This window comes from Tachypleus tridentatus, chromosome 9, assembly GCF_004210375.1.
Source record: "Tachypleus tridentatus isolate NWPU-2018 chromosome 9, ASM421037v1, whole genome shotgun sequence".
Taxonomy (NCBI): domain Eukaryota; kingdom Metazoa; phylum Arthropoda; class Merostomata; order Xiphosura; family Limulidae; genus Tachypleus; species Tachypleus tridentatus.
Genome location: NC_134833.1, coordinates 126,175,814 through 126,196,072, shown reverse-complemented (window position 1 = coordinate 126,196,072; position 20,259 = coordinate 126,175,814). Strand labels below are relative to the sequence as shown.

The window sequence follows — 20,259 nt, the reverse complement described above, 5'->3', positions numbered from 1 at the left end:
ATGATGTGTGCTCACCTTGACTTTACTTGATTCGCTCTGACTATGGAAGGAGGGCACAGTATCATCACCATGATAATGTCACCACCATCATACTTCTCTCTGTATTGTGCTAAGTCCAACTGGTAAGGATTCTCCATGGTCCACCACTCCTGTAGCCAAGTATTGAAGAGGGGTGAGAATTTGCACTGGAGAGATCCATAAAAGAGCTAATATCTCTATCAGCCACCAGCCAGAAAGGTCTTTTACTAGAGACAATGTAATGGGTGATTGCAAAACCCTTTTTTTTAAAAAACTAGAAAGTGCAAAACAAAGAAGTGAGCAGTGCTGACATTTTTCATGATAGTTTATGAAACTGATACATCCTAGATCAGAGTTAAGTAAAGTTGTAAACCATGAGGATTCCTCAAGTAATCACATGGAACACCTCATATAGCAGTAGGTACTGATAGAGCCAGGGCAGATGAACTGAACTCTTTCCAGGTTTATAACTACCAGCATAGGACAAGCAACAAGATAAATTCAATGTAAATGGGTCCAGAAAAGTAAGCCCACCTTCCAAAATTAAAGGGTCCAAGAATGAATGATCCTTTGACAGTTGATGTAAAAACAACCATGGAACTGTCAATGTAGTTCATGACTAAGTGACCCACCAGTAAGACACGAAATAGGAACATGCCTAACAAACAGAAAAAAAATTCAAGCACATTAATGTAAAGTAAATGTTCATTTTGCATCTTAATGCCAGACATGAGATCATCATTCACAGATGCACCTCAACCCATGAGGGAAACATCAGTGAAGAGATGGAGATTTGGTCCAGTAAGTTACAAAGAAAAGATGGAGTTAGTATTGGTACAGTACAATGATCATAACAGTTCCTCTAGTAAAAAGGAGGTTCACAATTGAGGACAGTGGATCCCAAGAAGGAATACACTGGTTCTACAAGGTCAGTTGATGAGTACACATTTGTATATACTCCAGAGAAATAAGCATTTACAGGGAAGTCAGAATCCCAAAAAGTGAACAAAATCTCTTGTGCAGGATGAGAAGGAGAACTGTGAATCTTTGTAAGCAGATACTCCATAGCTCACAGACATAGGGAAGAAAACTGAGCTCAGCTAAGATGTATCAAGCATTGAGTGGGCATAAGAAAGCAGCCTCCAGTAAAAGAATACTGGTGTGAGAAGAGAATGCCTCCTGAGAATGGGCTAGAAAAGGCCAACTGTTCATGAAGAAGTAAGATCTCAGTTAAACACTGAGGTAGCTGTACAGTGGTAAGGTGCATATCCCAAACCAATAGGTCCTAACAGCATAGGAACTAAGAGAGCAGGAAAACTAAAGTGGTAGTTGTACAAGATGTTCTGGCAAAAAGAAAGGGATAAACCTTCCATGAAGACCTTCCTGAAGCATAATGAAATGCTTCAAATATGAAGTGTAGGAGAGTAGGTTGTACATGAGAGTGGGAAAAAAACAATGAAGACACAAAAAGTAGGCATTTGAGAGCAAAATAGGAGACAAGAAGTCCATTCCTCATGCAAGTAATAGACTTCACAACTGAGAATCTGAAGAGGAAAAAGAACAGTTTTAAGCTTGAATAAGGGAATCAGTGAGGCATGGAAAACAAAGCATTTGGGTATGATTGCATAGCTGCTTAAGGAAGAAATTAGAATAAACTAAAATGGCAGGTGACAGAGAAAACATTAAATAACTGTGAGAATTAGCATCTTGGAACAAAAACAGAAGAGAAGGGTCTTCCTTCTTTTCCAGCTTAAATTAACCCTTTTGCAATTGGCTTGGTATAATAAACACAAGTTCATCTTCACATTTGCACATGTTAAGTATTTGTACTATAACTTTTGAAGATTACATTCTTTACACACCAAGTTTTATTGAGTCTGTTTTGTTACTAGACTGAGTTCAAAATAATTTCATGCTATGATTAAAGAAACTATTCTTCATCTGAAAAATCTCAATTATTATTTGCATTCTAAATACATTTCAATCATTTGTTTTCAATAAAACTTTATATTTTAAGTTACTTGTTACTTCACCAACCTCATAACTATCATAAAAAATTAGGAAATAAGTATAAATTATGCTTTTTTCATGCTTGAATGACTGTATAACATCAAAATACAAATGTTTAGTCTAAGTTGCTTGAGTTTCATAATATTATGCATATATTATACTGACCTTCCAATCATGCCTAGCTAACATTACATAACTTGCATTAACATGGTACATGTGTACTCATGTGATGTATTCTATAATATAAAACCAACCTCTCATCATCTCTGTCTTGCTGTGTTTTAATGGACTAGTATTTTGTAATTTACAGCCATAATTTCAATTGTTATAAATTATGTATACAGATTAATACTATTTAGAAATAAATTTTGAAACTCACTTTACTTAAAATATAAAACAACAAATAACGTAAAGTGAATGGTTATCTCTTTTAGCTATGTCCTTTAAACTTGGTTGCTGATGGATATAGCTTGCTAAGCCTTTTTCAATTTCACAAATGAAAGATATTAAACAATTAAACAATTTTTTTAGGTTTTATATATACATATGGTTAAATAATCAAAAAATTAAAACTATATTGATTCCATAGAGTTACACAATAATTTATTAAGCCTACTAACAAAGTTGTATTTATATTTTAAAAAATATTAAACTTCAAGCTGACTAAAAAAACAATCTACCTTCTTGAAATCTTGGTTTGAAAGAATTTGATAGCTTTTATACAGATTGAAATGGCTGAGAAAACCACAAGGGGTATATTCTAAGCTGTCGACTGATTATCCATATTATATATTGAAGCAAATGTATATAAGAGACCGTTTCCAAAAATGGAAAGAGGTGAATGGAACCACTGTGTTTGATTCAGTATCTAAACCATATTTCAGCAAAATAAAAAGATATGATGTTCTTATTATGTATATAATAGCTTGTTAATATTATAAATTTGAACTTCTAATTTGTAGGAAATTATAGCCTTAGTACTTTAACATCACAAACATCTAATTTCAAACAGTGCTGAATTCAACATACCATGCAGCTCACTGAAATCTATATTTAAACATGTTCTGTTAAGAAATTGGCACATATATAATATTAAAGTGTGAATTATAATCTGCAATTTAATTCCAAATTTATTGAATAAATTTATAAAATAGTATTCCAATAAAATTTTGAATTCAAGTCAACAATGTGATGACATGACCTGTGATCTGTTATGAAAGGGTTAAAGGGAAGGGATATTTGAGAAATGAACAAGAATAAAATTCCCAGTATGCATAATGTACCTCACAATATTCTATATTATGGTTGTATCATTCTTGACAGTCAAGAAACTTCTTGAACCCTCAGGAAATATCACTGTGTGTGTAACACTATCACCTACACAGGACAAAGTTGAATTCACTGTAACTTGAGAATTCAATGATAAAAACATAAGAGCTTTTGAAACAAAAGCTGAAGAAAATGAAAATCAAAGTTTCATTAACAAATGCAAAATTCACGAAAGTGAACTTAGATAAGAAAAGCTTATCAATTTGGTTCAAAGCAGTGCTTAGGAGAAGAATAAAGTCATCAAGTGTGCAAGTGCATAGAGGGAGTTACTGCTTCTGAAAATGGAATCACCTTCCTAGTCGTGAGGGCTATTGTCACACAGTATTATCATCATGCACCAGTGTAGTTCACATTAAGCACGTGAATGTAGTGAGAGTTATTTCAAGGCCAATAGCATATAAATCTCATACATACATTCAAGGAAAATGGAATTTCTGTGTGAAGAGATAAATATTATCATTTGTGAATTTATGATAATTTTTAATAAGATTTAAGTACAAATCTTTGCAAAATAAATTAAAATGATAAATCTGATTATGCAATTTAAACAGATGTAAATCAATTTCATAATATTTGAAAAAAAAGGTAATATACTGTTAAAATATGATGCAAGCAGTAACACTAAAATATGTATCTGCATATTATCTCCATATTCCAGTTTTAGAATTGCTCATAGTTCTAAATATTTAAAGATGTTTGTTTTTAATCACAGGTTACAACTTATGTCCTTGGATTAAGTTCAAAACATTACTAATAATAAAGTTATTAAGTTTGATTTTGATACTTCATTTCTGATGATTCTCACTACATTATTACTAAAAATTAATAACATCTGTCAAATTACATCATTACAAGATTCCCTGTATCATTTTTACATTACATCAGCTGATACAAAACTGGTTTGTCTTGATAGTTGACCATGAATTTTAACTTTTTTTATTGCATTCATGACAGGTTTGATGTGTATGTTTTTACAGTAATTTATAAAAAATAACTACTCACCTGTGAAATAATTAGAATTTTACATAATATTGTTAGGAAATAAAAAATAAGCATTACAACTTTTTAATGGTTCACTTAGTATTTCTTTCAATATGAGATTTCTTCAGATCATCAAGCACTTCATAAAAGTAATAAAAAAGATTGGGCAAAAACCTTTTTATGTACAGAAACATCATTCAACATTTAATAATTTTTTCAGCTTTCATAAATGTAAATGTTAACAATCTATCTATCAATAACAAATATCTTACAGAATGAATTCACAGGCAATAACTTTATCAAATATAATAAATCTTTGTAAAAGAGAAACAGAAGTAAATCTTTATATTAAAAAGTTAACCTCATGTGCATAATTAATATTGCACATAATATTTTTCTTACCTAAGTGATTCTGCAGCTTTTACATTTCTTTCTGTTTTTATACAGATTTGGCCCAGTAATTGCACTACAAAAGATGCTGATTCTCCAAACTCATTAATAATATCTTCTATATTTCTTGACTTTGCTATTCCACTCCCTGTTAATGCTAGTTCAGCTTCTGCATACCTGAAATAAGTGTTCAGTAAATATACTTGTTAGATAAAAAATCTAAATGTACATCTAAAAACATCCCAAATTTAATTAACTCTGTTCAATCTTTAACCTGTTGACTGCCAAGTATTTCAGCTGCTACAATACAACTCTGATGCTTCTTCATTTTGTAACTTTTTTCATGATGCCATTTTCATGATGAAAGTGAAACAATTTGTAAGTTGATCAAATGCATGTATGGTGATGACATCTAGCGTTGAAGTTAGGTATTATTGAGAATGAAATAACTCATCCGTGGCACTGTGTTACAGACTAGCTTGGATGAGTTATCTTGTCTATGGCACTGAACAGGTTAAAGGTAGAGCCTTTAAATTACATTTTTTAAAATCAAATAACCTACAAAAAATGCAAAACAAATTCTGATCTATTACTTTTCCAACAAGTAGTATTTTTGCTAACAGCCAAGTATCAATTTTACTGAATATATATATAACATACTTGATAAATTAAAACAAGTATACTATAATTAAAGATTAATGCTTTTACAGAGAACTTTAAAAGCATTGTTTACATGAATATGAAAGTATATTATGTGCACTGTTAACTTTTTATTTTACGAATTTGAGGACACTACTAAAATATGTGAGAAAATTATGAAACGCCAACTTATTTGGGAGCTACATACGATGCTTTTTGCTGCAAATCATTAAAATAAAATGGAAATATACTGCATGTAAGCAACCATAAAAAATTCAAACCTACTTTTAGGTTTAGAACCTTTCTCTCACTACAATGGTCCATCATCAAAAGCTAAATTCATCAGTGACATTAAGGTTTGTCCTACTTGTATCATAAATATTTGCACTCACTTTCTTTAAAATTTAGTTAATAAGGCATCTAATACCCATTTAATTTAATTACAGCAAATATTTCATAACTCATTCAATTCATATTTTACTCTATTATTTTGGAAGATGCCATGACATAAATAAAAACACTAAAAATATATATGTAAAAATGGCTGGTATTGGTTAAGAATATTTTTTTTTTGTAAAGAAGCAAACATTTTGACCTTCGGTCATTGTCAGGTTCACAAAGAAAGAAAGAGGTAACTGACCGATAGCTGACCATATGTTTGAAGGGGATGTGTAATTGAGTGTAGGAATGTAGAGGGCATGCTTAGATGTTTCATTATATTTATTAATAGAGGTATAAAGGTGTTCCTTTGTATTGGTTTATTTTGGGCTTGAGTTATTGCATAAGTAAGGCTTCTTTAATTTTGCATTTGTTTATGTTTGTTTATTTAGTATTTGAGTGCTTTTTATGGTTATGTTGTGTTTATTTGATTTGCAGTGTTCAAAAACGTGTGAAGGTGACTTTTTGTGTTCTTTGAATCTGGTTTCCATTTTTCTACTTGTTTCTCCAATATAGAAGTCATGGCAGTTATCACATTGTATTTTATAAATAATGTTGGTGTGGTGTTTGTCAGTGTAGTTTTTACATAGTATAGACCTTAGTTTTGGGTCTGGTTTTTGAATAAATTTAGTATTAACTGGAATGTCATATTTTGTTACTGGTTTTTGCCAAATGTTGGTTATTTTTCTGCTGATGTCAGGAATATATGGTATGCAGCAGTATATGGTTTCATGATTTTTTAATTTGGTAGATATATTTACTTTTGTTAGTTGATTTTGCTTTTTGTCTAGGTGTGTGCATATAATGTTTTCTACAGTTTGTGGAGGAAACTTATTGATGTTGATGAAGTATTGCTTTATTTTGTCTAATTTGTCCTTAATTTTATCTGTTGAGCATAGTTTTATGGTTGTGTTTATCTGGTTTCTTAGTATGTTGAGTTTTTGTTTTGTTTCATGTGCTGAGTCCCAAGGAATATATAGTCCTCTATGGGTGATGTTTCAGTGGATTTCTGTTTTAAATTGTGTATCAGTTCTTGTAATTTTGAGGTTAAGAAATGATATGTGATTGCTTTCTTCCTGTTCACATGTGAAGTTAATGTTGGGATGTATAGAGTTAATGTGATTGAAAAACTTAAGTGTGTGTTCTGTAGATATGAATCCTGCAATCGTGTCATCTACATATCTGTACCAGTATAGTGGTGGATGTAATGCTGTGTTACTTGCTTGTGTTTCAATTTGTGTCAACTAAAAACAACTAGCAGAAAGAAGACAACTTTGACAATTTTATTGACATCCAACAGCCAAACTTCCCAGAAAAAATTAAAAACAATATCTTAAATGATTTTTCAAAGAATTTTCTCACAAAAACATCAACATAATTTCACAAAACAGAAAACTAAAAAACAATCTCACAAAAAGAAACATTAATTCCATTAAAAACCTAAAACAAGACAAAAACATAAAAATTCTTAAAGCAGATTAAGGAAATACTATAGTCATAATGAACACATCCAAAAAATGAAGAACATCCTATCAGATACAGACAAATTTAAACCACTACATACAAATCCAACAAAGACACATGAAATACAACTTAACAAAATACTACAAAAAATTAAAAAAAAGCCAACACAATTTCAAAAACACTTTATTCCTACCTGCACAAGACCAACTCATACACACCACATATATACGGCATCACCAAACTCCATAAACCAGATTGTCCATTTCACCAATAATGTCCACATATGAATCATTTAATTACAATCTTGGTAAATAAACAGCATGGGCATTCTCCAAATGTGTGACATCAGTCAGTTCATTCATCAAAGACTTTTAATTTCAAGTCTAATCTTAATCAACTTAATCAGAAAGCTTTAATGGCCAGTTTCAATTTTATATCCCTCTTTACAGAAGTACCAACCACTGAAGCCTGCAAGATAGTCTTAGAACTTTATATCAGAGACCCTAACCCATCAAGACATTCCCAGCAACCAATTAGCAACCCTCATAGAATTCACCACAATGAAGACAAACTTCATGTTCAACCACCACAACTATATACAAACAAATGGCCTCAACATGGACAACCCAGTATCTCCAGTTCTAGCCAATATTTTTATGACACAAGTTGAAACACAAGCAATTAACACAGCATTACATCCATCACTATATTGGTACAGATATGCAGACAACACAATTGCGGGATTCATATTTACAGAACATACACTTAATTTTTTCAATCACATTAACTCTATACATCCCATCATTAACTTCACATGTAAACAGGAAGAAAGCAATCAAATATCATTTAACATCAAAATTACAAGAACTGATACACAATTTAAAACAGAAATCCACCAAAAATCATCAATACCAGACTAAACATTCCTTGGGTCTCAGCACATGAAACAAAACAAAAACTCAACATACTAATAAACCAAATAAACACAACCATAAAACTATGCTCACCAGATAAAATTAATGATGAATTAAACAAAATAAAACAATACTTCATCAACATCAGGTTTCCTCCACAAACCATAGAAAACATTATATGCACACACCTAGACAGAAGGCAAAATAAAATAACAAAAGTAAATATATCTCACGAATCAAAAAATCACAAAACCATATACTGCTGCATACCATATATTCCCGACATCAGCAGAAATATAACCAACATTTGGCAAAATATGACACTCCAATGAATACTAAATTTATTCAAAAACCAGGCACAAAACTGAAGTCTATACCATGTAAAATCTGCACTGACCAGCACCACACCAACATTATCTATAAGATACAATGTGATAACTGTCATGACCTATATTGGAGAAACAAGTAGAAAAATGGAAACCAGAGTCAAAGAACACAAAAAGTCACCTTCACATGTTTTTGAACTGCAAATCAAATAAACACAACATAACCATAAAAAGCACCCAAATACTAAATAAAGAAACAAACAAACAAATGCAAAATGAAAGAAGCCTTACTTATACAATTACTCAAGCCCAAAATAAACCAATACAAAGGAACACCTTTATACCTCTATTAATAAATATAATGAAACATCTAAGCATGCCCTCTACATTCCTACACTCAATTACACAACCCCCTTCAAACATGTGGTCAGCTATCGGTCAGTTACCTCTTTCTTTCTTCGTGAACCTGACGATGACCGAAGAGGGTCGAAACATTGTTCGCTTCTCTACATAAAAAATTTTCTCAACCCATACCAGCTGTTTTTACATATATATTTTTCTTTACAAATGGGTTTTCCCATCATCAAGGATTAAAAAACACTAAAACTTCTGTCCAGTTTTCAAATGTAATGTACTGACTACAGATGGAATGAATGGCAGGATGACTGTCATGACTCATTTGTATACACTTTATTATACATACAGTAATTATTATGTATAAACATGTATGAATCATGCAATAGAATAGAATATCATTTTAAATATTTAATTTGTGACTTAGGGACAAGCATACACAAAATACACATGCAGCTACACCTATATATCCATTTTCTTGGCATCATTTGTGTTGAAATTTTAAACTCTGGATATCAGCAGCAATTAGGCTTGTGAGATATATGAATGATGATTTTAAGGTATATGAGAAATGGATAGTATTCTCTGTTCTTAGTGATGTGACAGCTAAGAACATTACAAATACCATCAAACAAGGATTATATATTGATCAAGTTTGTATGCAGAGTTATGAAGCCAGTACAATAAAAGGGTGATAAAGAAGTAGATTACCAACACACATTTAAAATGAACTCCAAAATGCATTTTCAGCTACTGTAAGCTCTCACATGTACTTGGTGGAATTACAGGAAGTTCTATAACAGATGGTTGGCCTTATTATACATTCCTTTCATAGAAAGGCATGATACTAACTTTTACAATGGATGATGCTCCTTCTTCCAACTTTACAACCTGTGTGTAACACATTAGCTTTTGCAAAATAGTGCTGTGATTTCATTTATAGCACATTATGGCAGTTTGTTGAATTGGCTATATGAAGCCTGCAATACATTGCCATCAGATATGTGTGGGTTTAATAATACCATATAGAAGCTCAGTGTGTTTTTTGGTCTGAAGCTTTTGAAGGAACTATTTCCAATAACTTGGCCAACACACATTTTAATACAATCACCTAAAGTTTTAGTACAGTTTTTCTGCTCAAAAACTGAAGACATGGCTACTGTTCTGCAGGATGCTAATGATGTTGGCATTGCAACACAGTTTTACAAATCCATTTTATCTGCTTCTAATTCTATATGCATTGAGAGCCTGCATAGAAGTAAACACATTACACAAACTATGGAATCTGAATTTAAAAGTATATACCAATCAACTTTTGCAGTTACTGTTAAATCAATTTCTGTGAGATATCCTACAGACCATTTGCATAAACTAGCAGTGACTGAGTAATCTCTACACAAGTTATCTGAAACTGATGATACGTACCACATTTTTTAAGATGACCTGATGTATTTAAAGATCACACAATTGTGAAAAATATGAAATTAAACATGCGAACAGCATCATTCTCAAGAACTTTTCAGATTCATCAAAGATGTTCATACATTATCTTTGTCAAATAATGCACAAATGTCCTGTGCTTAAGGATGTTTATCCATCAATTTAACCCTGCTCAAAATCTGTATGTTAGCTCCAGTGACTACAGGTACAGCTGAAAGATCATTTTCTACCCTAAGAAAGCTGAAAAGTTATTTCAACCTCACCATGTCACAGTCTTGCATGAATTATACAGCTCTACAATAGTTTTATTGCCTTAAACTTTGAACATGTTCAACAGTATTTCTTGTGCTTCAATTTTTCACAAAATGTCATAGGCACTTTTACACAAGTGAAACATTTTCACTGAGTAACATTTTCTTATGCTTAAAATGTTGACAACCAATGGCTACCGATTTCTCTAGACCAATTACAATGTGAAAGTCTCAACAACCATTCTAGAACGTACAAGAAATATGCCAATGGTATATAAATGGTTAACAGGCCACATAATGTTTCATTTCTTGATTGTATTTGTTTGTGTGTGCATTCTGACATTATTTTTTCATTTCAATGTTATTTATTCATCACTATGGCAACAAGATATTGTGTAAATGACCACAAACATATTCTATTATACTTATGATAATTTTTTTGTAAAGAAACAAAGGCAAAAATGAGAGAATTCATTAAAAAAAACATACGATACTTTATTATTATACTATACCATTAAACTTGGAAACCATGAAAAATCATGGGTTCTGCATAAAATTTGTACCATTTGTGTCATAGAGTTCAGACACTGAACTAAAAGTAAGAAAAAATATTTGTCTTTTGGAATTCCAATGGCCTGGCATAAGCCTAGAAACCATGATGATGACTCTTATTTTTGCTCATGTAGCATGCAAGGCTACAAGACTCAAAAAGGAAATTTCTTATTCAAACCTTTAATCTGCTATAAAATTTGTTGCTGATGAACCTCATGTACTTGTATATACTCTACCAGAGACTCTTGTTACATTTTCATCAGATTCTGAATCTGATGTCAATAGAAATGATGAGAGGGAATGTTTTTAACCTGAAATGTCTTGTGTACCACAACTTTTCACACAAGATGAACTTAATGACTGATGAGAGATGCAGGCATTCCAAAGGATTATTCAGAGATTTTGAGGTCCAGACATTGGGCTAAAAACTTACTTTCTTCAGGGACATCATTTTAGTGGTATAGAAATCATAAGAGAATTAATACCATACTTTTCACAAGAAGGTGCTCACTTGTTTATTACAACAACATTTCTGAATTAATACCAATGCTTGAAGCTGAAGTCTATGAACCAAGTGAGTAGAGATTGTTCATTAATTCTTATAAAAGTCTGAAAGGTGTTCTCTTTCCAAATGGTAACATATGTGCATCTTTTTCTATTGCTCATTCAGTTCACTTGAAGGAAATGTATGAAAATCCCAAACTTCTTAATTAGGTTAAACACAAAGAACATGGTTGACTACTTTATGAAAACTTAAAAGTTCTTTTTATGTTGTTGTGTTAGCAACCTTGTTACACAAAGTTTCCACATATTTGGCATGAACAGGACCAGCAGAGGATGATATCAGTACTGGATGAAGAAGCAATGACCATGATTGAAAAACATTGAATGTGAAAGCTTGGTTGACATAAAATCCAATTACATCCACTTCACATAAAACTGGGTATGAAGAGGTAGTTTGTAAAGGCCTTAGAGAAAGAGAGCATTTTCTCTCAAAGATCTATGTGGGCAATTCCCAACTCCTTCAGAAGCAAAACTTAAAGAAGGGATTTTTGTTGGAACAGTTCAAATGGGCAATGAAGAAAGTTGAAAAAGAAGCATGGATTGCCTTTAAATATGTTATTGACCAATGTTTAGGAAACAGTAAGGAATCAAATAAAGAAAATATTGTCAATAAAATGCTTTATAAATTCATTCAAAGAGTTTGGTTGTATTATGAACTTGAAGATGTATTTCTTACACTCATATATGATTATTTCCCTGAGAACTGCAAAGCCATCACTGAAGAACAAGGGGAAAGGTTTCATCAAGACATTAGGGAAATAGAAAGGAGTTATAACAGAAGGTGGAATATCAACATAATGGCTGATTACTGCTGATCATTGAAATGAGATGTTCAGGTGTAATAGACAAAAGAAAGACCACTCCTGTTAATTTTGAGACTAAAAACATAGATTTCACAATGAAAAAAGGACAAATGAAGATATATATTCATTTGACATTAATGTTCTTCAGTTTTTTGTATTTTTATTGACAAACATACTAATAAAAAATATTCGTTGTGGTAAATGAAATAAACTGATCAACAAAAGTTTTTTTTTTCTTTCTGATTTGTAAAAACTCCTTTCATGATAGAGAAAAAAAAGATTATTATTTTCAAAATTTATATAACTGAATTATGGAAAATCCATAATTAAAACCAAAAAACTTTTATGAAGTTTAAATTCAAAGACCTGCATTATCTTTCTTTTCTCTATCTCGTAAAAGAATGGTGTGAACTGGATTTGCCAAAAGTTATTAATGATTTTATTAGCCATAGTACAACTCATCTCTAAATATGATTTCTTCTTCAATAGAAGTTTAATATGTATAAAGTATCTGTTTAGTTTATTTTTCAATTGAGGCATTATATATGGTAGACTTGCAGATGGACCAGCATATCTAGCAGATTTTGGTGAACATGATAAAGCTAGCCAACTCGCTACGAATTAAAGCCTGAGCAAATAATGTTTGCTCAGACACCACAGAAGTAGCAGATAAACTAGCTGTGACAGATGCCATATGGAACTGCAAATGTGTAACAAGTTGACTGGGAAAAAGAGAATTTTACCTCCAAAACGAATTATCAAAACTGTAAAAATACAGTGTAAAAAAACATGAAGTCAAAACAAAAAAAACTGTAAACTTGAGGATGTAAATAATAATAAAAAAAAGGCTAAAAGCATGAGCTAAAATATGTCTAAGCTACAAGACTGTGAAATGATAAGTGATTCCAGCTACATGGAAGAAAGGGTTTGCCAAATGATATGTGGTTTTTAACTGCATGGAAGAAAAGGTGCTGCTGACAATAGAAGTTATGTTTCACTCCAATTGGTGAAGGGCTCTTGTACAATAACTTGCATTACAGCATGTAAATATCTCATATGAGGGTAGGTGGGAGTATGAAGGCTCATGGTGAGTAAAAATGTGTGCATATAGATGGCAGTAAGTTTAGAAATGTTATTTGTGATAGCAGGTAAGATATTGTATAAGAAACCCTAATTTATTATTTGTTTATTTTCAAGAGTTATGAAAGTGAGCAAACCTGAGTTAACCAAAAACAATAAAGAAAACTCAAAATGGCAATATTTCTATTACTGGGTATTTGAAATAGCTGAATAAAATTATTTGAACATTTTCATTAAATTTATCAATTTAAATCACAATTTTGCATGTGGGATAGTTGGAATTAAAAAAAATAACTAAAAACATCAACTCCAATTGGTTGATGATTTTCAAGGTATTAATCAATTTAATCATAATATTAAGTACTGGAAAAATGCAACATTATAAAATCATGTGAACTACATTATGATTTCATATGGCATTTACAGAGAGCTATTACTCATTTAATAAAAACAGTTAAGCACACAGGTTAATAATTTTGTGAAAAAAGAACACAAGTACACATCAGCTGTTAAATCTTCTTGCACAACTGAGCTGAAGTTTGCATTTTGGAAAATCCTTTCAATGATACTTTCATAATTCAGCTACACAACTTTATTATCAGTTTATGTCAATAAACTTGTCATAAAAACAGTTTATAATACAAATTTTATCAACATTTTACCATCTTAATTTTGAAAAGAAAAATTTAAAAATGTTAATCTTCATTCTCTGTGTCATGTGATGCACCTGACATCTAATTTTTCCACTACAAAAACTATCAAACTTCAGAAAACAGATCTATGAAACTAGAAATGTAAACTATGCATAAATATAAGAAAGAATCTGAAAACTTGAATCCATTCTTAAATTACTGAGATATCATTAAAGTTATCTCTTTGACTTTTAAGATTGTTTGTTAATGAGCATTACAAAGGTAAATTATCATCCACATATATCTTGTAATTCATCATTCAATTTTGCCAATATAAATCATTAGAATATGATAATTGCTTGTTTTGTGTTTATCATATTTGGTGCTGTAAACAGGAATGGAACTTCTGTAACTCATTTACAGCTTACACAGAAAGATAAATTATAGCAGTTTTAGGACATTCTGTTTTATTGGTTAATTTTTTTTATTATAAATTAATATTTTAATGCTTTATGAATTTTTTGAGTTCCCAAACTTCTGAGATTCAACAGGAATTACAGAAGAATGTCAATGACTAACTTGAGTGTAAACAAGTGTACAGCATACAATCCTTGTTATCTGTGTATTGTTTTCCTCATTGTTCTACAGTTTTTAACAAAGTTAATTAAAATGTGAAAAACTTACAAACTTCCCCTTCTTAGTTTCAGAAAATGTCAGTGAAATAAAACTTTCAAAATGTTACTATTTCTAGTGTAGTGTGAAATATCAAATTCCAGTCAGTGCTGTTTATATTAGTTGTACAGAAAACAGCTAATGGACCACACTGTCATTTATTGCTTTTGATGATAGGATTATTGCTTTAGTGTATAAAAAGTACAGCAACAAAACCATAAGAGTAAACAAAACCAACGTGGAACTGTTAACAGTTGAGATTATTAAAACAAGTAACTTGGAACTTTCTGATAAATACTGTAGATAGTGCAGAGTAAAAAAACTTAAATAACTCATTTTATTTCATATTTTTCAACTTCTTTGCTGATCACTGATGACCTCTCTACATTTAGAATCATGTTAGAGAATATAAGGGATAAAATACAAGTTTTACCAAGGAAGAAATTTTGATATTCACCAAGGAGGTACCAAAATTTAGGCAAATGAAATATGAAAACTAAGGGGTGAAAACAAGTATTTTTATTCTTAGCATGAAAATCGTATTTCACTCAGAATAATATGGTAAAGGCTTTGATAATTTACAGACAAACCTTTAGCTGAAAATACATCAATTTTGTTTTTGTTATTTATGATTACAACAAGCAGTTAATGTTTACTAACAGCTTACCAACCTTCTTGAAAATACACATAGTAAATTCAGTTACAGTATGTGTAATTTGAGATTTAAGGTTGGCCAAATCAACCAAATTTGCCCATGTAGAGTTAAAATAAAAGTTGATATGGAAAGAGTGCACAATGAAATATAACTACTTTGGAATACTGTGAATATCTTTTGCTAGTAGACAATCCTTTCTTGAAAATACATGATAATTCAGAGAAAGGAAGTGTTCATCAAAACACAATTTTGAGGATTTAAGTTTTAACTTGCCATTTTTCAACAACAAAAAAGGACACTTTCTGAATAAATTTTCTTTACAAAAAAAATCTAATAAATTTCTTGTATACTTCCCATAACCACACTTCAAAAACATTTAAGAAGGGAAGCATAGCATTTCAGTCACAAAATTCAAAGTATTAACAATACCAAAATTATGTGCTGTATATACCAATAGAAATGAGATAATTTTAATTCTGAAGATCCTAATTATTTAAAAGATTAATAAACTATACATGAAGCAATCAATCTCAAACATTATGAAGTATCTGATACACATCATTAAACATGCAAAAGATGTTTTATACATAAAACTTGTTTATACCTTTCACATTTTTAGTTCCAAACTAAATAATATAACAAAGTTTCATTCTAAAAAATGTCTCACTTTTTTAAATCAACACAGCATCTTGCCAGAAGAAACCGACACTGTGGAGTTCTACTTCCCTTTGCATGTAACACAGAATATGCTGAGACAGTTCTTCTTGCTTGATAGTAGCATGTTGCCAGCAGATGCAATGCATCATCAGATGCCACTGAGGAGAAAAGAAAAATTACAAATTCATGATTTAACACAAAATAACAATGCTTGTATTTAGTTATGGGTAAAAGTTTATCATTTTTGACCCTGATAAAAAAAAAGAGAGAGGACTTTTTTATAACATTGTATTTTTTTTACTTAATGCAAGTTGTTGATAATTAAAATTCCAAGATAAATGTAAGTAAACAGTTTGTTTGTATATGTTATTAATTATTGTTTTTATATTACTATTTTGTTGTATTAATACAACAGAAATATAAAAGTATGTTCTGTCTTTATTTTTACAAATATACAAATAACTACAAAGCTTCATGTATACAAGTACCATGGTTCAAAATTATTGATGATTAGTTAGCAAAAAAGGCAGTGAGTTCTACAGAATGTTATATTAAAACAATTTTGAATATGCAAATATACAAGTGACACAAAAACTACAGCTTATGTAAAGTCATGGTTGGAAGAAATGTATCAGAACTATAATTCTACATTGCTTGACATTTTGTAAGCACTGTGATACACCTGAAAATTGATTGCTTGTGAGAAAGGTATTAACAGTCCTTTTCTACACATTTACATGCTGTCATATGTAGAACGTATGAACTTCTATACATTCAAACTACTGGAATTGGTACTGAAAAACCACTATTCTCATACACTAGATGGACTAGAAAAAACTCTACAGAGCCTTTTCCAATAGATGTTAAACTGCAATGCTGTTGGCTAGATGTACAATCATCACAGAGAGCATAACTGGAAATGTCCACATGGCAGTAAGGCTCTAAAACTTTTTTACTTTTATTTACTCAATCTTTGTAGTGTGTTTAGGCAGTGACCATTAAAGAACACTGGTACGTTTTTGTCACCTAAAAATGAAGACATGATTATTAATATTCCAACCACATGTAAACAAGTCAAAATTATTTGAAAACAAAGGCTTATAGCAGACATATCCTTTTGTGGGAAAAGCACAGCTGGTAATTAGCAGCTTTTTGTGAGTTGTTAAGAAACACCTTTCTATAGGGGTTTTCAAGTATAAAGCAGTAAAAAAGTGCATTCAGTTGGGGCTTTAGTTTTTGTTTTTATTGAATATTAGAAAATCTTTCTATCACATTCTGAAATGTTAATATTTTCCTAAACTTAAATGTATTTCTGAGAGATTCCTCCTCTCACAAAAATATTTTCTTGGCTTGAATTTCTATCTATGTGTACAATCTTTGGCTCACCACTAGCCTTGATACTCCCACCTATTTTCACATGTGTTAACATGAGACATTTACATGCTAACATGTAAATGATCATGTAGCAAGCAGTAACTTTCCATCAAGAGGAGTGTGATACAACTCCTACTGTCATGAGCATTCCTTTCATATAGTCCAAAAAGATTAAGCAGTACATACAACTGACACCAGAAGTGGGGAGAAAAGGCAGAAACTGTGAAAAGAGTTAATTGTCTATCAAAAATACATTTTCAGTTTAGGAAAATGTTAACTTCTGCTTCAATATCACAAATAAATAGAATCCCACAATAGTTAGGATGAGTGTCTGGTAAGATGTTCCCTCTTTAGAAGGTACCCAAAGGACAATCATGGGGTGTGAAAATAAACAAAAATCAACACACCCATACAAGACTACATTGCTTCTGAACCAAGTATACCCTTTACCCCTTAGAACTTATTGCAAACAAGGAAGAAACAAAGGAGGGACTCCAATAAAAGTTAAAGAAGAGAAGGGACTTGGCTTAAAGTGGCTAGGGTGCATCAATGAACACCAGAAAAACCAAAATAGGAATATGCAGTCCATGATATTAAGAGTGTTCTCCACTTTTCACTTCATTTACAGGAACTGACAGTAAGTAAGAGATCTGTATAAAGGATCCAAAACAGCACACAAGCACATTCAACACAAATATCACCATATCTGCTAGGAGGTGAGATCCAAAAGATGGTAGGAAGGCGGACAAGCAAAATGGGAGTACATCTCCAGTCTACCACCTTGGCACATTGGAAATGTATCACCCAGTCCAAAATAGAAGGAAGGCAACTAGGACTTATGTGGCTGGTCCAGCTACAACTATCACCATATACAATTTCACCTTCCTACTATCCAGGTGATGATAGAAAGGTGAAACTGTATATCAGGTCCATGCCAACATCCTACTCTCCACTGAGTGGGAGTGAGCAGTATCAGAAGAAAGCCTCTTTGGTCAACTATCCCAACGGATAAGAACTGGTATACAGCAGCAACTCCCATAGTTCACAAGAAGAAAGAAAAAGCAGTCTGTTCAAGAGATAGGAGAAAGACAGCACCAGAAATAGTGCAATGGGTGACCATGATATTATTTTCAAAACCAAACCCATCCAATGACCAACAGAACATGGATAATCAGAGATTGGCAGTAATCCCTGTCTACTTTACTCATATTAGTCTACAAGTACATTGTCTGGGATGAACATCTTAGTAAGTAAAATACCATGAGGCTTTCCTACAACCAGTCTTGCAGACCACCCTATCTTAATAGTAAGCATGTAAACACACAGGTCTTCCAGTGCTAATTTAAGAATAAGTATACCTGGTCAAGCAGTACTCCCCACCAAGTTGGATCTAAATGCACAACAAAGACCTCTGCAAAGAAAGAAAGGAACACTATTCCTTCAGAGAGAAACCATGAAGTACAAAATGGTAACAGAACAACAACAAAACCTCAAAGAACAAGAAACAGCTAGGTGATTAATTAGGAGTAAATGCATGAAGAGTGAAGACTAGTCCAAATAACAGGATTAATGAAGACTTAAGCAGGTTACAGAAAGTGAGCAGAGAAGTATATGGTAAGATGATGAATTTGATGGGGAGATACACAGAAATGAAAATATTTATCAGAAAAAAAGGTAAGATTAAGACAGGCAAGTCCAACCTGCAAGACTAAGAGGAGAAAGGTCATGAAAATGGGAAGGATTCTGAGGAATAAACAAACAGGAGGAGGTGCCATGAAAGGAATAAGTAACTCTCACAAAACAGTGGAGTTCTCTATCAACGCAAAGAAAGTAATAAGGCATGATATGGGAGATAGATGTGAAAATATAATTACACTGCCAAGCAGCCATAGTTTTGATCAGAAAAGAATTATTGGAGCAAAAGTCTAATCCAATTCCTGGGAAGCTACAACAATAACAGGAATTTTTGAAGTCAATGAATTGATTGTAAATTCAAACTATCACCTCTTGTAATTTAGGAACAAGAAATGAATGCAAAAAAATTGTTGAAATAAGTTACTGCAAACACAAGAAAAATTAAACTTTTGAAAACAAAACTGAAATGGCAAAGAAGCATGTTCATAAATGGTATTCCCATGCAAAAAACACACACCTAAACAATATGTGCCAATTGAGAAAAATTAAGATTGAGTGAGAATAGCAGAGGAAGTTAATTGTGCCAGAACAAGTGGCATAGTACTTTTGGTGGAGAGTAGTCATAAAATATCTATGTGTTCAGAAATGGCACAAAACTGATGAGGTATAAAGACAGGTATTATGATTACATAAATGTTTTTTGCAAAGCTCAGAGGGAAGACAAGGACTGCATCTCCAAAAGAAAGAGAATCTCTCACACAATGAAAGAAAGAGAGAAGAAAAGGCTCCATTGTCCCTCAACAAAAAGGGAGAAGGTAGGGCCAGTGTGATTTAGGAATTAGACAAAACCCAAAGATAAACTAAGTATTGCGTGAAGGTGAAGAGAAAAATCTCCACCTTAAACCAATCAACCCAAGCCACTCCTGTTAGGAGAAACTGAGTATGAAGAGCAGAGTCATACTATGAGGAATTTAGAAGTTTCCAGTCTTCCACATAATAGTGGCAAAAAAAAAAGCCATGGAAATTAAGAAGATGGTCAAACAACTAGATCACCCAACAAGAAATGTGGGTAACCAAGGTG

General features: G+C 31.8%; 1 protein-coding gene across 1 annotated transcript in view; it reads right to left on the bottom strand.

Annotated features, from left to right (window-relative positions):
• Positions 1–20,259, bottom strand: part of Cdc27 (cell division cycle protein 27) — a 113,814-nt gene that overhangs the window by 63,200 nt on the left and 30,355 nt on the right. Inside the window, exons 3-4 of the mRNA XM_076457093.1 lie at positions 16,180–16,327; positions 4,741–4,905 (exon numbers count right to left, since the gene is read on the bottom strand). Coding sequence (XP_076313208.1) covers positions 4,741–4,905; positions 16,180–16,327 — 313 coding nt within the window. The remainder of the gene's footprint in view (positions 1–4,740; positions 4,906–16,179; positions 16,328–20,259) is intronic.